Source organism: Ovis aries, chromosome 3 (assembly GCF_016772045.2).
Source record: "Ovis aries strain OAR_USU_Benz2616 breed Rambouillet chromosome 3, ARS-UI_Ramb_v3.0, whole genome shotgun sequence".
Classification (NCBI taxonomy): domain Eukaryota; kingdom Metazoa; phylum Chordata; class Mammalia; order Artiodactyla; family Bovidae; genus Ovis; species Ovis aries.
Genome location: NC_056056.1, coordinates 171,541,630 through 171,560,844, shown reverse-complemented (window position 1 = coordinate 171,560,844; position 19,215 = coordinate 171,541,630). Strand labels below are relative to the sequence as shown.

At 36.1% G+C, this 19,215-nt stretch overlaps 1 protein-coding gene across 2 annotated transcripts in view; it reads right to left on the bottom strand.

The window, feature by feature from the left end:
* PARPBP (PARP1 binding protein) overlaps nt 1–19,215 on the bottom strand; it is a 61,549-nt gene that overhangs the window by 27,047 nt on the left and 15,287 nt on the right. For both annotated transcript variants that reach the window (XM_004006674.5, XM_042247145.1), the window contains exons 4-6: nt 18,640–18,747; nt 7,933–8,103; nt 6,481–6,635 (exon numbers count right to left, since the gene is read on the bottom strand). In XM_004006674.5, coding sequence (XP_004006723.2) covers nt 6,481–6,635; nt 7,933–8,103; nt 18,640–18,747 — 434 coding nt within the window. The remainder of the gene's footprint in view (nt 1–6,480; nt 6,636–7,932; nt 8,104–18,639; nt 18,748–19,215) is intronic.

Below are 19,215 nucleotides of genomic sequence, written 5' to 3'. Positions count from 1 at the left end.
CCTACTCTATGCCAGAAACTGTGCCAGGGCTAGGGAATATTGGTGAAGAAAACCAATAAAGCCCTCAGAGTTTACAGCCTCACGAGAAACATATTTCAAACTATTAGCACTTGGGAGGGAAAATAATTGGGAATTGGAATAAAAGACAGCATTTTTTTTTCAAGAATTTGAGCTATAAAAGAAAGGAACTGACAAAAACAGAGAAAATGACTTGTTTTTTCTTATAATGTTGATAGACTGGGGCTACAGGACTAGTTGGGGAAGGAAATGGCAACCCACTTCAATATTCTTGCCTGAGAAATCCCATGGATAGATACCCTGGCGGACTACAACCCATGGGGCCACAAGAGAGTCAGACACGACCAAGCGACTAAACAACAGAAGGACTGGCAGAAGCTGAAATTACGAAACAAAATGAATAATCAATGAACCCCTGTCCCAACAGGTTACCTATATTAATTATACTCACCATAGGAAATATCCTCCCTTCTCCCCATCTGAACTTCATGTCACCCCCATTCTCCATGTATGTTTAACTCTTTCAAGTTCATCCTTCAAGATTTCAAGATCCTTCAATCCTTTCAAGATTAAGCTCAATTTTAACAACCACTCAGGTAAACTCTCCTGACAATCTTATCCCTGGCTCCCACAAACTAGGTCAATTGTCCTTTCCTCTGTACATCCTTCTATTATTATATAAACAGAATATACGTCTTTGGTTTGTAATAACTTTACTATTTAAAATCATGAAATGAATATATATTTAACACATGAAAACATCACGTTACAGAAGAAAATAAGGAGTACTCAATCAACTATTATTTAGACACCCACTTCTTCAGTATCTTCTCTAGAATATAGAATATTAATAATTACTCATTATGACCAAATAATCCCACAGGAAATCAGTCCTGAATATTCATTGAAAGGATTGATGCTGAAGCTCAAACTCCCAATACTTTGGCCACCTGATATGAAGAACGGACTCCTTAGAAAAGACCCTGATGCTGGGAAAGACTGAAGGCAGGAGAAGGGGACAACAGAGGATGAGACGCTTTGATGGCATCACCAACTCGTTGGATATGAGTCTGAGCAAGCTCCAGGAGTTAGTGATGGACAGGGAATCCTGGCATGCTGCAATCCATGGGGTTGCAAACAGTCGGACACAACTGAGCAACTGAACTGAACTGATGACCAAATAGGATATTCAAAATAATCAGCTGCTAAACTGAAGAACTGAAGGCTGTTCTCTTATCCAAGAGATGTCTTCTCTAAAACATACTTCTACCCTGTTGTACAAAAGCGTATGTACAAATGTACTTTTACCCTGTTACTTACGCCAACCAGAAATTCCTCCAAAAAAGAATGTAATTACAACAAATGGATTAAATATACGCACTTATATCTGCTCTCTTCTAAAGTACCACTAAAGCAACAAAAAAAGGCAAAGATTTTAAATCCATAAGGGAAAAGAGTGTGAGAGAGGAGACAATAGTCAAGAGCAGAGGCATGTTATGAAACTACAGAAAGAAGAAGAGCAGATGGAAAAGTAGTAACTGACTACCCAGAACAGAGAAAGCTACAAGCCAAGTAACTGCTCAGAGAAACACCAAGAAGTAGTCATCTCAGAAACTGAAGGCTATGGTGAAGGTGTCATTGCAAATAAGAAAGCTGATTAACAAGGAACACTTAGACCCCTAAATCTCCTGTCTTATTCTGAGCAGTCAGGACTAGTGAATTTCAGAATGGAAAGCAGGATCATGCTGAAGTAACTAAGCCAGGGAGGCTCCAGACCTAGAGGCACCAACAACTGAAAAGAGACACTGAGTAAAAGTCTGCATGTTCAATTGGGCGACTCAAAATCAAGTTACACTACTTCAAATCCCAGAATATTGCTAGCCAGATGGACTATATTCAGAAGGAGACTAAAGGATGCCATTGTGCAAATTTGGGGATAAGTTCCAAAGGAAAGACCTGTAGTTATTCACATTTGGAGAATTCCCAATAAACAAGCCAACTGGTGTGACTATGCTGTCTAATCAGGCCTCATTCTTAAATATGAAACAACAGTCTAGAATCACACCACATTTTAGGAGCACCTTTAACTTGAAAGAGGGCAAAAGAAACAAAAGCACTCAGCTTAGATAAAACAAAGACTATCCAGGAAGCAGATAAAAATTATCATAAAATTAAATAATCTTAAAGAGATAAATAAAACATAAGACCGCATACAATCACATGGGAGAATAATGATACTTATCTTCCATTTACTCTTTCTCAGGAAACTACTTGAGCAAAATAAAAGGTCTAACCAATAAAAAAAACAAAGTCATGAAATCCAGGAAACAAAGCAGAGGCAAAGAAAATTCACAAGGTGATAAGGCTTCATGGGTGACACTCTGAAACAGGCCTGGCAAGCAAAAGTACATAGACTAAATGAAGAAGACAGATGACTTTCCAGAGAAAAATGTCTGCAAGGGCAAAAACCAGAACTGATAGATGACCTAATAAAAAGAAGAAATTGTATAGTTTCATCAGCAAACTTGATAAAGAATTAATGATAAATGTATAAAAAGCAAAGCAGAAGAAAAAAGTAGATAATCATTGACTTCAGAAAAAACAAAAATGTACACAAGATAGGAAGTATAATAATAGTATATAATATAGTTTAGCTGCAAGCAGTAATTACAGAGCTATAACAAGTGTGCATATGTGTCTATGTGTGTGGAAGGAGGGGGAGAGGAAAAGAGGAGTGTTGGGAGGTTAGTGAGTAGGTGGCAAATCCTCATCTGCCATGGTAGGAAATTAACAGGTAATGTCTAAACTTGGAACTTAAGTATAGCTGCATAGACTGACAAGGGTTTAATACCCAAAATATACAAACAGCTCATAGAACTCACTATCAAAACCCAAATAATCCAATCAAAAACTGGGCAGACTTGAATAGACACTTTTCCAAATAAGACATAGAGATGGCTGACACATGAAAAGATGTTCAACATCGCTAATTATTAGAGAAATGCAAATCAAAACCACAATAAGATATCACCTCACACCTGTTAGAATGGTCATCATCAAAAAGTCTACAAATAACAAGTGCTGGAGAGGATGCAGAGAAAAGGGAATCCTCAAACACTGTTAGAGGGAATATAACCAGGTGCAGTCACTATGGAAGACAGTATGAAGGTGCCTTAAAAACTTAAAAATAGAACTACCATTATTACCCAGCAATTCTACTCCTGGGTACATATCTGGAAAAATTGAAAACACTAATTTGAAAAGATATAAGTACCCTAATATTCACAGCAGCTTTATTAGCACAGCCAAGACATGGAAGCAACCCTAGTGCCTAACAACAGGTAATTGGATTAAGAAAATGTGGTCTATATTCACAATGGAATATTACTAAGCCATACAAACAGAATGAAATCTTGCCATTAGCAGCAATGTGGATGGACCTAGAGAATATCATGCCTGGTAAAGTCAGAGATACTAAATGATAGCCCTCACATCTGGAATCTAAAAATGAACGTATATACAAAACAGAAGGAGACTCACAGACATAAAAACAAACTTATGGTTACCACAGTGGGTAGGGAATAAATTAGGAATATAGGATTAACAGATGCTACTATACATAAAATAGATAAGCAAGACTTATTTACTGTATAGCACAGGGAATATACACACTATCTTATAATAACCTATGATGGAATATAAACTGCAAAAATACTGAATGCTTTGTACTTGAACTAACATAACACTGTAAATCAACTATCGCAGGAGACCCTGGTTTGATCCTTGGGTCAGGAAGATCCGCTGAAGTGATAGGCTACCCACTCCAGTATTCTTGGGCTTCCCTGGTGGCTCAGCTGGTAAAGAATCAGCCTGCAGTGTGGGAGACCTGGGTTTGATCCTTGGGTTGGGAAGATCCCCTGGAGAAGGGAACAGCTACCCACTCCAGTATTCTGGCCTGGAGAATTCCATGGACTGTATAGTCCATGGGGTTGCAAAGAGTTGGACACAACTGAGCGACTTTCACTTTAGTTACTTTAGCTTTAGCTATGTAGAGACGTGGATAGACTTAAAGAGTCTGTCACACAAAGTGAAGTACGTCAGGAAGAGGAAAACAAATATCATATATTAACACATCTAAGGTCCGTCTAGTCAAGGCTATGGTTTTTCTATTAGTCATGTATGGATGTGAGAGTTGGACTGTGAAGAAGGCTGAGCACCGAAGAGGTGACGCTTTTGAACTGTGATGTTGGAGAAGACTCTTGAGAGTCCCTTCGACTGCAAGGAGATCCAACCAGTCCATTCTGAAGGAGATCAGCCCTGGGATTTCTTTGGAAGGAATGATGCTAAAGCTGAAACTCCAGTACTTTGGCCACCTCATGCGAAGAGTTGACTCATTGGAAAAGACTTTGATGCTGGGAGGGATTGGGGGCAGGAGGAGAAGGGGACGACCAAGGATGAGATGGCTGGACGGCATCACTGACTCGATGAATGTTGAGTCTGAGTGAACTCCGAGAATTGGTGATGGACAGGGAGGCCTGGCATGCTGCGATTCATGGGGTCACAAAGAGTCGGACACAACTGAGCGACTGAACTGAATTGAACACATATTTGGAATCCAGAAAAATGGTACATATGAACCTATTTCCAGGGCAGGGATAGAGATGCACATGTAGAGAAAAGACATGTGGATGCAGGGGGGATGGGAAGAATGGGATGAATTGGGAGATTAGGATTGACATACACACACTACCACATGTAAAATAAGTAGCTAGTAGTGGGCTGCCATCTATGGGGTCGCACAGAGTCGGACACAACTGAAGCGACTTAGCAGCAGCAGCAGCAGCAGCAGGAACCTACTACAGAGAAGGCAATGGCACCCCAGTCCAGTACTCTTGCCTGGAAAATCCCATGGACGGAGGAGCCTGGTAGGCTGCAGTCCATGGGGTCGCTAAAAGTCAGACACGACTGAACGACTTCCCTTTCACTTTTCACTTTCATGCATTGGAGCAGGAAATGGCAACCCACTGCAGTGTTCTTGCCTGGAGAATCCCAGGGACAGGGGAGCCTGGTGAGCTGCCGTCTATGGGGCCGCACAGAGTCGGACACGACTGAAGCGACTTAGCAGCAGCAGCAGCAGGAACCCACTATAGAATACAGGAAGCTCAGTTCGGTAGTCTGTGATGACCTAGATGGTTGAGATGAGGGTGGGAAGGAGGTCAAAGAGGGAGAAGATATATGTATACATATAGCTGATTCACTGTACTGTATAGCAGAAACTAACAAAATGATGTACAGCAATTACATTCCAATAAAAAAACAGCTGTATATAAATTCCATTTAAGTGAGGTGAATATAGAAACAAACACAAAAAATATTAAAAGTTGATTCCTCTGAGGACTTTATTACTGTAAGTCTGTAGTACCATTTGATTTTAACAAAAATATACCTATTTTGTTTTACTAAAAATAAAATATTCTTTAAAATTAATTATCTGCTGTGAAGAAATGACCAGTCAATATATTATTTGGAAGTGCAGAAGATGTCACTGATATTGACTATAAGTCATATTCAAATCCTCTTCCAAATTCACTTCACTGTAATAGATATCCATATAAGAAAATAGGGATTTCCCTGGTGGCTCAGCAGCAAAGAATCCACCAATGCAGGAGACACGGGAGACGTGGGTTTGATCCGTGGGTCAGGAAGACTCCTTGGAGGAGGAAATGGCAACCCACTCCAGTACTCCTTCTGGGAAAACCCCATGGACCGAGGAGCCTGGCTATAGTCCATAGGGTCACAAAGAGTCCGACACAACTGAGCGACTGAGCACAAGCATAAGATGATAGAAGGAAACAATTCAGAACAAAATCCTGAGAATAATTCTTCCTGGAATCTTAAAATGGAAAGAAGTTTCACAGAATAAGAAACAGTGATTAAGAGAATGGGTTCCAGGGTTAGAACTGAATTCAGGTCCCAACTGTGCTACTTAACAACGATGTGACTAAATTCAGTTTTTTCCTCTCTAAATTGAGTATTTATCTAGAATTTAGGTGGAATAGTCATGTGATTATAATTTATTAATCTAGATTTTTAAAATTGAAGTACAGTTGATTTATAATGTATTCATTTCTGGTGTACAGTAAAGGGATTCAGTTATAATATACATATTCTTTTTCATATTCTTTTCCAATACAGTTTGTCACAGGATATATAGTTCCCTGTACTAAACAAGAGGACCTTGTAGTTTACCTGTTTCATATATAGTATTCAATAGTTTGTATCTGCTAATCCAAAACTCCCAAATTATCTCTCCTTCCTAAATTCTGCCGCCCTCCTTATCTGGATATTTTGTTTCTCATTCCTAGTTTGGTTTGATGTTTGATCATCTCAATAGCTCCTATTTTTCTATCCGCTTGATTCTGTGAATTTTAAAGACAGACTAATAACACATATTTGTCATACCTTGGATTTGATATTTCTCCAAGAATTTCATCTAATTTGTCAATGAAATTAATAAAATTAGACAATCCTTTTATATGTGCCCTTAAAGGATCAGATGGTGATGGTGCATATCCTTTCCCTCCAAGCTCTATTGTTCTAATAAACGATGTGGCCACCTATGAATTAAAACAGACGGTTATGTTTAATGACTTAGTAAGTTAAAACTACATCTTATTTTATGAATTAAGCACATTTACATATTTCTATGTATATAGGTAAGGTGATGCATTTTTTTATGATTCATGCTACATTTTCATTCAGAAGCAAAAACAAACAAACAAACAAACAGGTGTCCTGCAGAAGGTGTGCCAGCCAGAGTGATGGCAACATACAGATGGAAACTGAGACTGAAGAGTTGAGTTAGGGACAAATTAAGGGCATAAGAATATGTTCCCAAGAGTAAATCACTGTTGAGAATTCCCTGGTGGTCCAGTGGTAGGACTCCATACTTGTACTATAGAAGGGACAGGTTCAGTCCCTGGTCTGGGAGCTTTACAGTGCAGCAGCAGCAAAAAAATAAAAGAAAGTATATCCCTGTCTATAAAGAATTAGACAGTGATATTCTATAAAGAATAAATATATTCTTCAATAGATTAACTACTGGCTACTGGAATTGTTATATGGAACAAAGGGAATTTTCAGTGCTAACTGTGTTGAGTTCTTCAAGGTTGGACAATTAATTCAACTCTTCTAAATCTTAGCTTCTTTATTTGTAAAATAAAGATTTAGATGAGATAATTACTAAGCCCCATCTAGCTTTCACATTTTAGGATTATTTGACCACGTGTAGTTCAAAAGGCCTTGCTTTTACCATGATAAAAAATACACGCTTGATGGTTATACATTAGACCATCTCCATCAAAAACAGAATGTTCTAAAGCTGCATTTTCCAAAGTATATCCAAAGAAAGAAAAAGAAAAATCTCTGAAATTTAAATAATCTGAAAAAAGTTCCATAGTTAAATTATTTAGGAAACAACAAATTAAATAGCAAAGTTAACTTAAGCAGAGTTCCTTATGGCAGGACTTCTCAGAGCTTTTGATATAAACTCATGAATTCTGTATATCCAAAAAGGGTATACATGATTTCCAACTTTTTGCCCTTGGAAATATTTATTCAAGGAGCCCTGAATAGGAACTTCTGCCTCTTGAAATTATTTATTTCAGGAAAATTTAACTGCACTAGCATTCTACAGAACACATGCAGGCAAACACTGCTTTAGAAAATATTCCCTTATTAACTTTGAAGGATATAGTAAGAAAAAAAATACCGAAGACTTTCAAATACATGAGGTAGAACACATATTCACAATTTAAAAGTTGTACTATCATAGCTACAAGAATTCTACATTAAGGTACATGGATCCACAGTTCAGAATCTCTAGAAAATCTTGAAAATGTAACATGTCCATACCAAAAAGATAGACATCTGTTTCTCTCGAGCAGCATGTTTCAAATCAGTGAAGGCTTCTCTTCCAAGTCCTCTATCAGGAATATTGAGAATATGAGCCAGAGCCAAGTCATTCTTCGAATTCACTAGCAGGTTTAAATATGAGTAGATAATTTTCTTTGCTAGTAACCGTACCTGTACAATAAAATATTTCCTTTATTGAATATTTCTAAATTCACAAATCTTTTAAATATACAGTAAAATACTTATGATCATTCAATGACAAATGCTCACTCAGCTCTTTGGGAAATGAGAATTGCCGTATAAACGAAAAATTTGGTTTGAACAAAGAACATATCCTTGCTCATGAAACTAACCTGCCATCAATGAAAATCTGTAAATAACAACTATCATAATTGCTGGAAAATGTCTTCTAAGAAATTATATAAAAGGTACAGCTGCGTTTCTGATGAGACCTGATCTCATTCCCCTACATATATTTGCCACTAAATAATAGCCAATAATGAACTCCCCTGAAGCATAAGGGATGGGCCTATGGGCACTATTTGGTACTATACCCATGTCTCTTTACAGGGCAAGATATAAGGGCTGAAGTTAAATTGCTAAATTTCTTAAGTATTACAAGATACTGACTTAATACCAAGAAACCAACTGAGTATTAAAAGAGATTCAACCAAATGTTAGCAAATAAAAGTAGTTGTTGCTGACATTAACTACCCTAAAACACAGAACTAGAGACTGTTGAAGCACAAGATAAAAATAATATTTGGGAGAACCTGATATCAGGTTCTTTCATATATGCATAACCTGATATATATAACCTTTCATATATGAATAACCTGACATCAGTTCTTTCATATATGAATAATCCTTCACAGTCAAATGATAAACTGGGGCATTCAATGATCTTTTTCTTCAAATTAGTTAACTATAGCTTTTCAAGGCCTTGCAACTTCTACTACTACAGAATTAATAATATTAATTCCCACAGGTAACAACTACAAAATATTAGGTAAATTTTTTAAAACTTAACTATGTAAAGACACTGGATGGCATCCAGGAGCAGATACAAGCTGGAGAAGAACTTAATTTTAGAAGAACTGCAACAAAAAGGGTAAGAATTTCAAGTTTGTGGTTATTCAATACTAGGGAATTGTGATTTCCAGTAACAGTGACTGATCATGTGAACCCTTTAAATAACAAACATTAAATAGTAAATTAAAAAATTTAAATACTACTAAAAGATACTGGGAAGTATCCAAAAAATAGAAGCTGGAGAAACATTTAGTTTTAAAAGAATTCCAATAAGAAGGGTATGAATTAAGTTTGAGGTTTACTGGCCCAAGTTTCATGACTATGGCTGTGGAAAATAGACGTGACTGAAGGTGCCAGAGATTAGAATTCAGAGCTGGGAAAACAGCTAGAAATTTAAAAGAGGAAATTCTGGAAACAACTGAGATCATAAATAGCCAAAATCCCTAGCTGACAGCGAAATTATGCAAGCATAGGGAAGATTTCAAAGGCTCCATCTAAAACACAGACAGCAATCAGAAAGAAATATATACTAGAAAGATTGAGTTATAAAGAACTGGAGCTATGGGTCTGAAGGTTTCTTAAACCAAGTGCACTCCACAACTGTGGATAGCTTAAGTGACAGAAAGCTGAAGCTGGACAGGCTTGAAATATTCAATATACAAAGCCAACACCTGTCAGAACAACTGGAAAATTCAGGAAAATCCCTAGGAAAAAGGAATCCATGGAAAGAATAAGCTCCATATCGTCCCCAAATACTTGGCTACCTGCCAAATTTGGCAGGCAGAGGGAAGGGCTACAAAAGCCAAGCTTAAAAAAAAAAAAAAACAGTAAAGGGAAATCATAAGAGAGATATCCAAAAAGCTGCACGCCACCAAGGAGACAAAATATAAAGTTGGAATCCAGGCAAGTCACCTGCATACCAGAACAAAAAACCAATGTTCTGAACACAAGAAAAAACTAGAGTTGCTATAAAATATTACCTGAAATGTCTTGGTTTCATCCAAAAATTACTAGACAGTCCAAGAAAAAGGAAAGTGTGACTTCTTTTCAAGATAAAAAGCAGTCAATAGAAAATGTCACCAAGTGGACCTTAGAGTTATTAGAGTTATTAGAATTTAGCTGACAGAGATCAAAGAAACTGCTGGAGTCAAAGAACTAAAATAAAATGTGTTCAGTGAATTAAAGGAAAGTATGTTATTGGTGACTTAGAGGAAATGACAACAGAAAAGTGGACACTCTAATGGAAGAAAATTCTACAGACAAAAAGTACAGTAACTGATACACAATATTTGCTAGGTGTGCTCAACAGCAATTTGGAGAAAGTAAAAGAAACTATGCAAACATACAGATGTATCAATAGAAATTACCAAATCTGAAAAACAAAAGAGAAGGAAAAAAAAAAAAAAAGAAGAAAAAACCAACATATCTATAACTGAAATCTCTGTGGAGGAGTTAAAGAGAAAATATATTTGCTGAAATTATAGACAAAAGCAACCCCGATTTGGTGGAAAACATTAATTTATTGACCTAAGAAGCTACTCAAGTAGGAAAACACAAAGAAACTCACTCCTGTAACTTACAATTGAACTCTGACATCCAAAGATGAAAAATCTTAAGAGCAGCCAGAGCAAAATGACACATTAAGTATGCAAGATAAGGTGAACAGATCATCAAAAAAAGTAAGCGAGAAGAAACAGAAACAACATATTAAATATGCTGAGACATGATCTTAAAAATTACTTCATAATTACAGTAGTCAAGATGGCATAGTATTGATTTCCTTCCCATGGCAGAAACTTTGGAACCCAAGAGATACTCAGTCTTAATTTTCCTATTTCCTTTGAGGCACTAAGGGGTGCTCCCCCTCTTATTTTTTAACAGATACTTTAAATAGAGTAGAAAATATGTTTTAATGAAAAGACTTCTCACAGGAGTATATATATTCCTGGAAAATATACAAATTTTATTGCAAATTGCTAATATGTTACAATTTAATTCCACCTACTGTGAAAAAAAGGAAAAAATATTACATAATGAATATCAGGAAGTTTTCAGGCCTATAAAGATGGACTTAACCTGTCTTCATATAAACACTAATATAAGCCTTCTAATATAAAAACATTACAATTTAGTCATTCCCCTAACGAGGATCATTTAGATTCCTCCAAAGTTTTATTATAAACATTGCTGCCTGTATATTCTGATATTGATCTCCCAGTATACATGTTGTGTTTTTACTGTACTACTTTATTATTTTAATACATACTGCCAAGTGTCGTTCACTTGTACCTACTTATACCCTCACCAATAGTGTAGGAGAGTTCCCATTTTCCTATACCCTGGACAATGCTTAGTGTTATAAAACTAAAATTTTTAATGATTTCCTCTGATTACCTGAAAGACTAGGCATCTTTTTAAAATTGTGGTGGCCATCTTTTTTTTTTTTTATTAATTGACTGCTCATTCTTTTGCATAACTTTCTATTGTGTAATTTGTTTGCTTTCTTATTATTAACAGTAGTTCTTTTTATACCCCAGCAAAGATCTCCTCTCAGTCTGTTGCTTACTTTTTACTACTGTTAACAGAACAGGTCAAGAAATTTTACGCTTTATAATGATTAAATTCATTAATCTTTTCCCTAATCTTTTTTGTTTTCTGGGTCTTAAGAAGCCTTCTCAACCTTGAGATTATAAATATTTCTTTTTAATAAGTAAATAAAAATTGTTAAAAAAAAAAAAGATAGCACAGTATTTACACTCTCTGAGTTGGGTGTCTTTCTGGACTATTCTGTTTCATTTATCTCAGAGAGTGGGGGCAATTGGTCATCTACATATAAAACAAATGAACTTCACCTATACCTCACATCTTTTATAAAAATTAACTCAAAATAGACCACAGACCTAAATGTACCAGAAGAAAACAGGAGAATATCTTCATGAATTTGAATTAGGAAGTTATTACATATGAGACCAAAGGTACAATCCATAATATGAAAAAAAATTGATAAATTGGATTTCATCAAAATTAAATTACCTGTATGCACTCTCTTCTTATTCTCTCCCTTTCAACTACTTTCACCCTGCTCTAGAATCCTGTTTTTACTTTCTTTTTTTAAATTCTTAGATGTTTCTCTTAGAATCTTCACTTGAAATCTTCCCCTTGGCTATTATCTTAAGAAAATAGATTCAGAAAGGCTAACCTCAACTTATGTTCAAAACTTATAAAATTCATAAACTATGCAGTGACTGATAACTTAGCTAAAGACACAATAATTTATCATCTGTAAACTCTAAGAAAATATTTTCCTTATTAAAATTAAGATTTCTTCATATTCTGTCTAATCTCATTAAAATTAAGAAGCATAAAAGAGTTAAAAGGTAGAAATTAAAACTTACAAATCAATAGAAAGTTTCTTAGACAATTATTAAGGAAGCTTCAAGTTCATATATATCTTAAAAGCAATTTTAAAGATAACATGCTTTAGGATTACTTAAATTTCACGTTAAAAAAAAAAACAATTCTTGAAACATGGGAGGCAGTCAAGGTCAATTAAAAAAATCTCAACGGACAGGAAAAGGTTACCTTAAATATGGACTCAAAATATAATTTAAGCAAACCTGATTAAAACAAACAGTTTGAATATTAACTCTATGAAATTATTTTTCTTAAGTAATAAAGATACTAAACGTTACCTTTGCAGAGAGGATCTCTGATTTTCCAGTATAAAGTAGCAATTCACATATTTTCCTTCTTATCACCTGTTATAACTCTGCATATCAGTCAATTATAATTCTCTACATAAGTATCAATACTTTCTAATACTTTGTTTTCTTAAGTCTTTCTACTACTTTATGGGTTCTGTGAGAGCAAATGATGTATCCTCAGGGCTTAAAAGAATGACTGGCATTATAGCAGGTAATTAATCCATTTTTATTAATAGGTTCTCAATCTGCTTTTATTCAATGGTAAATGAAGGAAAAACTAATACATGTAGCTGGCCCTTTTAGATTATTTCAAAATTGAAATTATTAACAAAAACTTGTGTGCTAAGTCACTTCAGTTGTGTCTGACTCTTTGTGACCCAATGCACCATAGCTCACCAGGCTTCTCTGTCTATGGGATTCTCCAGGCAAGAATACTGGAATGGTTTGCAATGCACTCTTCCAAGGGATCTTCCGGACCCAGGGATCAAACCCATGTCTCTTATGTCTCCTGCATTGGCAGGTGGGTTCTTTACCACTACCATCACCTGGGAAGCCCTTATCTGGGATCAAATTAGTGATTACATATTTTTTATTACATTGGCTTACAAAGAAAAGTACTGAGGTAAAACTGAACTAAAATTGTCATTAAGATCTAAAATTTTATTGTAATAAAAGGTATAACATAGTTCTCTGCTTTATTTCAAAAGTCTTTCATCTCTACTTTCACAGTAAATCATAATACATCATGTGAATCTATAACGCAAAAGTTTCCATTTTAACCTCACAGTGCACAGTCTAAAACACACAGAAAGGGTGACACAAATTCCCAAAAATCAAAGCAGAGAAAAGAGACGTTGTAGTCAGAAACTTTTTTACTCTTTCTACATTTAATTTCATGCAATCTCTATTTCACTGTGCTTCTCCTGTCCAAAAACAATGAGAGTTTACCAATATGTATAATTGTGATCCTCACTGGGTATAAAATCAGGGCTTAAACTCCCACGTCTCCAGCTATAGGAGATTTTCTTTAGGGTTAGAAAATTCTGTCCTTTTGTGATGTTAGGAAAACATCAGGCAAAAACATCTTGGAGTCCTCACAGAGTGTTTCTTTTAACTCATGGCTACAATTGGAAATCTATCCCTATCATTATGGTCAGATAACATGGCAGTTATGGTTTCCCTGCTCTTGTATTTGCAAGTAGGTTTTAAAGTGGCTCTCTGGAAAAGCATTCCACATAAATACAGTTATGCTATCCAGAAGCAAGGGCCTAAATTGAAAAAATCCACAAGATTGAAGCTTTTACCAAGATACCAAAAATAAAGATACTGTTCCATTTATTTGTTTAATAAACTGATTCTATCCATACCACAAAATACTTGCAATGTTTGTTTAGGAGTTGAACAATTTTATTTAAACTTTCTGAGAACTTCAAGTTTCTTTTCCTATCCCTTAACTATTATTGAAATGCATATATACTCAATCTTAATTTGAAGAAAGTCAGTTTTTCTAACTTGAGATTAAAATTTATACAAGTATTTTTTTATTTCTTTGTCAATACATAAATTCTTACACTTAATGAACAAAAAAATTAGACCAGAACTAATATACTCATAGAATTTTTTATTTAGCTGATTTTTTTTGTGTGTGGCCTTTATTCTATTTTTCCCTTCATTACTTCAGAATTTCTAAAGCAATAGTTTAATACTTCAGGGAAAAACAAAATGAAGTAAAATAAAATAAGGCAACAAAAACATTGTTTCTCCAACTCATTCCATTCATCTACTTGAGGAACTGGTATGGCATTAGTAGGCACACTTGGTGATCAAAATATATCTTCGCAAGACTACAGCCCAAAAACTTATTTTGGAATTTTAATAGAAATATATTGCCTTCCAAAAATACTCTGCAAAAGAAAAATTAGAGTTCTGCAAGTAACAGAAAAATGGTTGAGAGGATGGCTGTTACTTTAATAGTCCTCATAAAATCAAATCCATCAGCTAACTGGTGGATAAAAATCTCTCAGAAAATATAATCCAAGAAGGCAAAAGATAAAAAGTAAAAGATTGAAACTAAGAAACTACCATTGTTGTTTTTTAAAATTTATTTTAACTGGAGGCTAATTACTTTACAATATTGTAGTGGTTTTTGCCATAAATTGACATGAATCAGCCATGGGTGTACATGTGTTCCCCATCCTGAACCTCTCTCCCACCCTCTCCCCATCCCATCCCTCTGGGTCATGCCAGTGCACCAGCCCTGAGCGCCCTGTCTCATGCATCGAACCTGGACTGGCGATCTATTTCACATATGGTAATATACATGTTTCAATGCTATTCTCTCAATGCTATTCTCTTCGCCTTCTCCCACAGAGCCCAAAAGTCTATTCCTTACATCTGTGTCTACTTTGCTGTCTCGCATATAGGGTCATCGTTACCATCTTTCTAAATTCCATATATGCGTTAATATACTGTATTGGTGTTTTTCTTTGACTTACTTCACTTTGTATAATAGGCTCGAGTTTCATCCACCTCATTAGAACTGATTCAAATGCATTCTTTTTAATAGCTGAGTAATACTCCATTGTGTATATGTACCACAGCTTTCTTAGCCATTCATCTGCCAATGGACATCTAGGTTGTTCCACGTCCTGGCTATTGTAAACAGTGCTGTGATGAACATTGGGGTACACCTGTCTCTTTCAATTCTGGTTTCCTCGGTGTGTATACCCAGCAGTGGGATTGCTGGGTTGTATGGCAGTTCTATTTCCAGTTTTTTAAGAAATCTCCACACTGTTCTCCATAGTAGCTGTACTAGTTTGCATTCCCACCAACAGTGTAAGAGGGTTCCCATTGTTTTAAATAAAAAACTAAAGGCTTACAATGAAGGCCTTCAGTTTCTATGTACCAAGTACATAAAAAGTTCATTCCAGTTATCCTGTGGGCTGTTAATAAAATCCTTTTTCATGGTTATCCCTTTAAGATAATTTTTTATTGTAAAATAAGTTTAGTGGTGATAACTTTATATAATTCACACCTAGTATTTGAAGCTACAAATATTAGGATCTTTGAGTTATGCTGGATCCTTATATGCAGCTGGCATAAACCCCATTATTTGGGCTCTCTTAATCATTTTTATAATTTCTTTTTGTTTCTTCTAACAAAGACCTATTATATCCCTTCCATAAATTCATCTAGTAAATAGAGAAATAAACTGGGATAAAAGCTGTACATTCTTATAATCTACCCATTTTCCACAGAAGATATAATTTTTTAAGAGGCTCCTTATTAGGATATTCCATTGGAATAGGCTGGACCTCATTGCTGGTCATTTAGGTCATTTTACATGTATAAATTAGTTCACTCCTTCTAAATAAAAGGCACAATAACAATTATTGCTTCCTCCCTGTAGTCTTTAAGATAGATCAAAAAGACCTATAAGTGATCTACCCTCTTGAGGTATGAAAGTACTCCTTAAGTATCACAAGAAAAGATGAGGCAACTTGGTAAGCATTTTGTCAAGGTAGGAGGAAAAAACAAGCAAGCAAGAGAAAACAGTTAGAATCACTGAAAGAACCTATGCCTAAGCAGGAAACAGTCAAAGGTAGGCTTGGATATTTTCTTGTACCAGAAAAGAAGGAAGTACTCAAAAGTCTAAGAGGACCCAAATTGAAGTGGACCCCTACATTTTAGCACCAAAGATTAATGACTAATTGATTTTAAAATTCTGAATAAATAAAAATTTGTAAGTACATAGTAATATAAACACACATAAAAAGAGAAAGAAAACAGAAAAAAAAATCTAATTTGCTTCCTATAAGTAACTATTACGCTAACTCCTAAACTGGTAATTAAAGGGAATAGTGATCCTGCCATTTTTAGGGAACTGTACTTCATCCCAGTTAATGAGATAAAGCTCTTCTTCACTGAGAAATGACAGAAAATTAGTGCAAAGACATGACAGACTTGGAAACTAACCATTCTGCAAGTTCTAAAAAAATAACTGATTCATACCAGGATTATCAATGCATGCTCAAAACCATTTGGTGAAAGGTTACTGGGAAACAGGATATTTATAGTGTCAGACTATCACTAGACCTTTTTTGACAGCAAAAGAAAAACTACATCTTTATATTGGGAAGAACTCACAAATTCAGGACAACTTGAGTTTGTGTCTCTTGTGTATTGGTTGCTTAGTTGTGTCAGACTCTTTGAGACCCCGTGGACTGGAGTGCACCAGGCTCCTCTGTCCATGGAATTCTCCAGGCAAGAATACTGGAGTGGGTTGCCATTCCCTTCTCCAGGGGATCGTCCCAAACCAGGGATCAAACCCAGGTCTGCTGCATTGGCAGGTGAATTATTTACCTTTTGAACTATCAGGGAAGTCTACTGGTATGATACCAAATGAAATACTCAGCATTGGTTATGAAGTATTTATCAGGAAATGTTAAACCTCAACCTAAGCAAGCAGTTAGGTGTTTCCAGTTTATTGGAAATAGAGGAACAAGTTAAATAATACCAGGAGGAACTCAACAGAAAAATTAACAAGGGAAAAAAAAAAAAGAATGGAATGCTAAGAATCTACGGAGACATAAAACTCATTATGGGGACAAACGGAGAAATTTGAACTGGAAATTTAGTAAATGGATGATATTAGGGACTACTTCAGTTTTCTTGTATATGATAATGGTATTGTAGTTCTGCCCTCATTTTCAGGAAATAATATGCTGAAAAATTTTAGGGCTTAATCGTCATGATGTCAGCAATTTAACTTTCAAATAGGACAGAAAAAATATTAGATGCAGATATACACCACATTGTTGCTACTGTTTAGTCACCATGCTGTGTTCAACTCTTTTGCAACCACATGGACTGTAGCCCACCAGGCTCCTCTGTCCATGGGATTTCCCAGGCAAGAATACTGGAGTGGGTTGCCATTTCCTCCTCCAGGGATACTCCCCACCCAGGGATCAAACTCACATCTCCTGCTTGGCAGGCGGATTCATTACCACTGAGCCACCTGGGAAGACCATAAAGTACATTATTCAGTTTAAAAAGTAGGCATACAGGTATTTACCTGAGGCTTAGTCACTCAGACATGTCCAACTCTTAGCGACCACATGGACTGTTGCCCACCAGGCTCCTCTGTCCATGGGATTCTCCAGGCAAGAATACTGGAGTGGGGTTCCATTCCCTTCTTCAGAGTAACTTCCAAAACCAGGGATCAAACCCAGGTCTTCCATATTACAGTAAAGTTTTTTACTATCTGAGCTACCAGGGAATCCCATAGTGATAAAATATATTTTTGAAACTGCAATCTGGAAAATATCCTGGTAGTCCAGTGGTTAAGACTCTGTACTTTCACTGCTGAGGGCCAGGGTTCAATCCCTAGTCTGAGAACTAAGATTCCACAAGCTTTGAGGAGCAGTTAAAAAAAAAAAAGTTGAGGGATTACTACTGTTATTAGGAATCCAGCAAACTGTTCAACTGAAGGCAAATTACAGTAGACCAAGCCTGTATTACTTTTCTATGGTTTGTTTGCACAACAAATCCTGTTATCAGAACTCATGATACATCATTTATTCTGCTGCCAAGAGTAGAGAATAGATTTTTCAATTGTACATATCCTCCTAAGAATCAACCATTTAAAAGGCTAACTGGGAAGTATACCAAATACAAAAATTCAAAGAACTCTGGCCACCCGTATCTTTAGCTACTTTTCTAAGTATCTTTAGATACTTAGAGAGATACCTATTTTGCACAGTGCCTGTTACCATGTACAAAACAATAAACTGATTATTACTGATATCATGCTCTTGCCAGTCTCTAATGTACTGCTCTTTGCAAATATATTTTTACTCAACAAATTAAAAACTTGTAAAAAGTAACAAAAAAAAAACTGTAATATACAATCAAATTCATAGCGATTTGAAGAGGATCATATCCAGCTTTAATTTACTCAGTTTACCCATACCTTTTCATTTTCCTGGTTGTGTTTACTCATTGGTGATGCTGGTTCAGAAAAATCAGTCTCATCATCTACTGCATACTCTCTGCCAGACAGAAAATCCAATAGGCGACTCTGTAAGAATTACACAATATTACTACAATCAGCTGAGAATTCCACTGCTGCTCCATAAGGAGTAGTACATGTGTGCTAAGTCACTTCAGTTGTGTTTGACTCTGTGCAACCCCATGGACTGTAGCCTGCCAGGCTCCTCTGTCCATGGGATTCTCCTGGCAAGAATACTGGAGTAGGTTGCCATGCCCTCCTCCAGGGATCTTCCTGACCCAGGGATGGAATCTGCATCTCCTGCATTGGCAGGCAGGTTCTTTATCACTAGCATCACCTGGGAAGCCCCCATAAGGAGTAGAGATCGTTTCAACTTCCATTATTCATAGTACTGTCATCATTTAATATACCTAAACAGTCAACTGAATCCCAAAGACCTTTTTTTCACTAGTTCTTTGAGGCTCAGCTGACTGTAGAGAAATAAACAGGCTGCCAGTCACCTGCTTAGGCTGAGAAAGTCTTCTTGTGGTCTCTCAA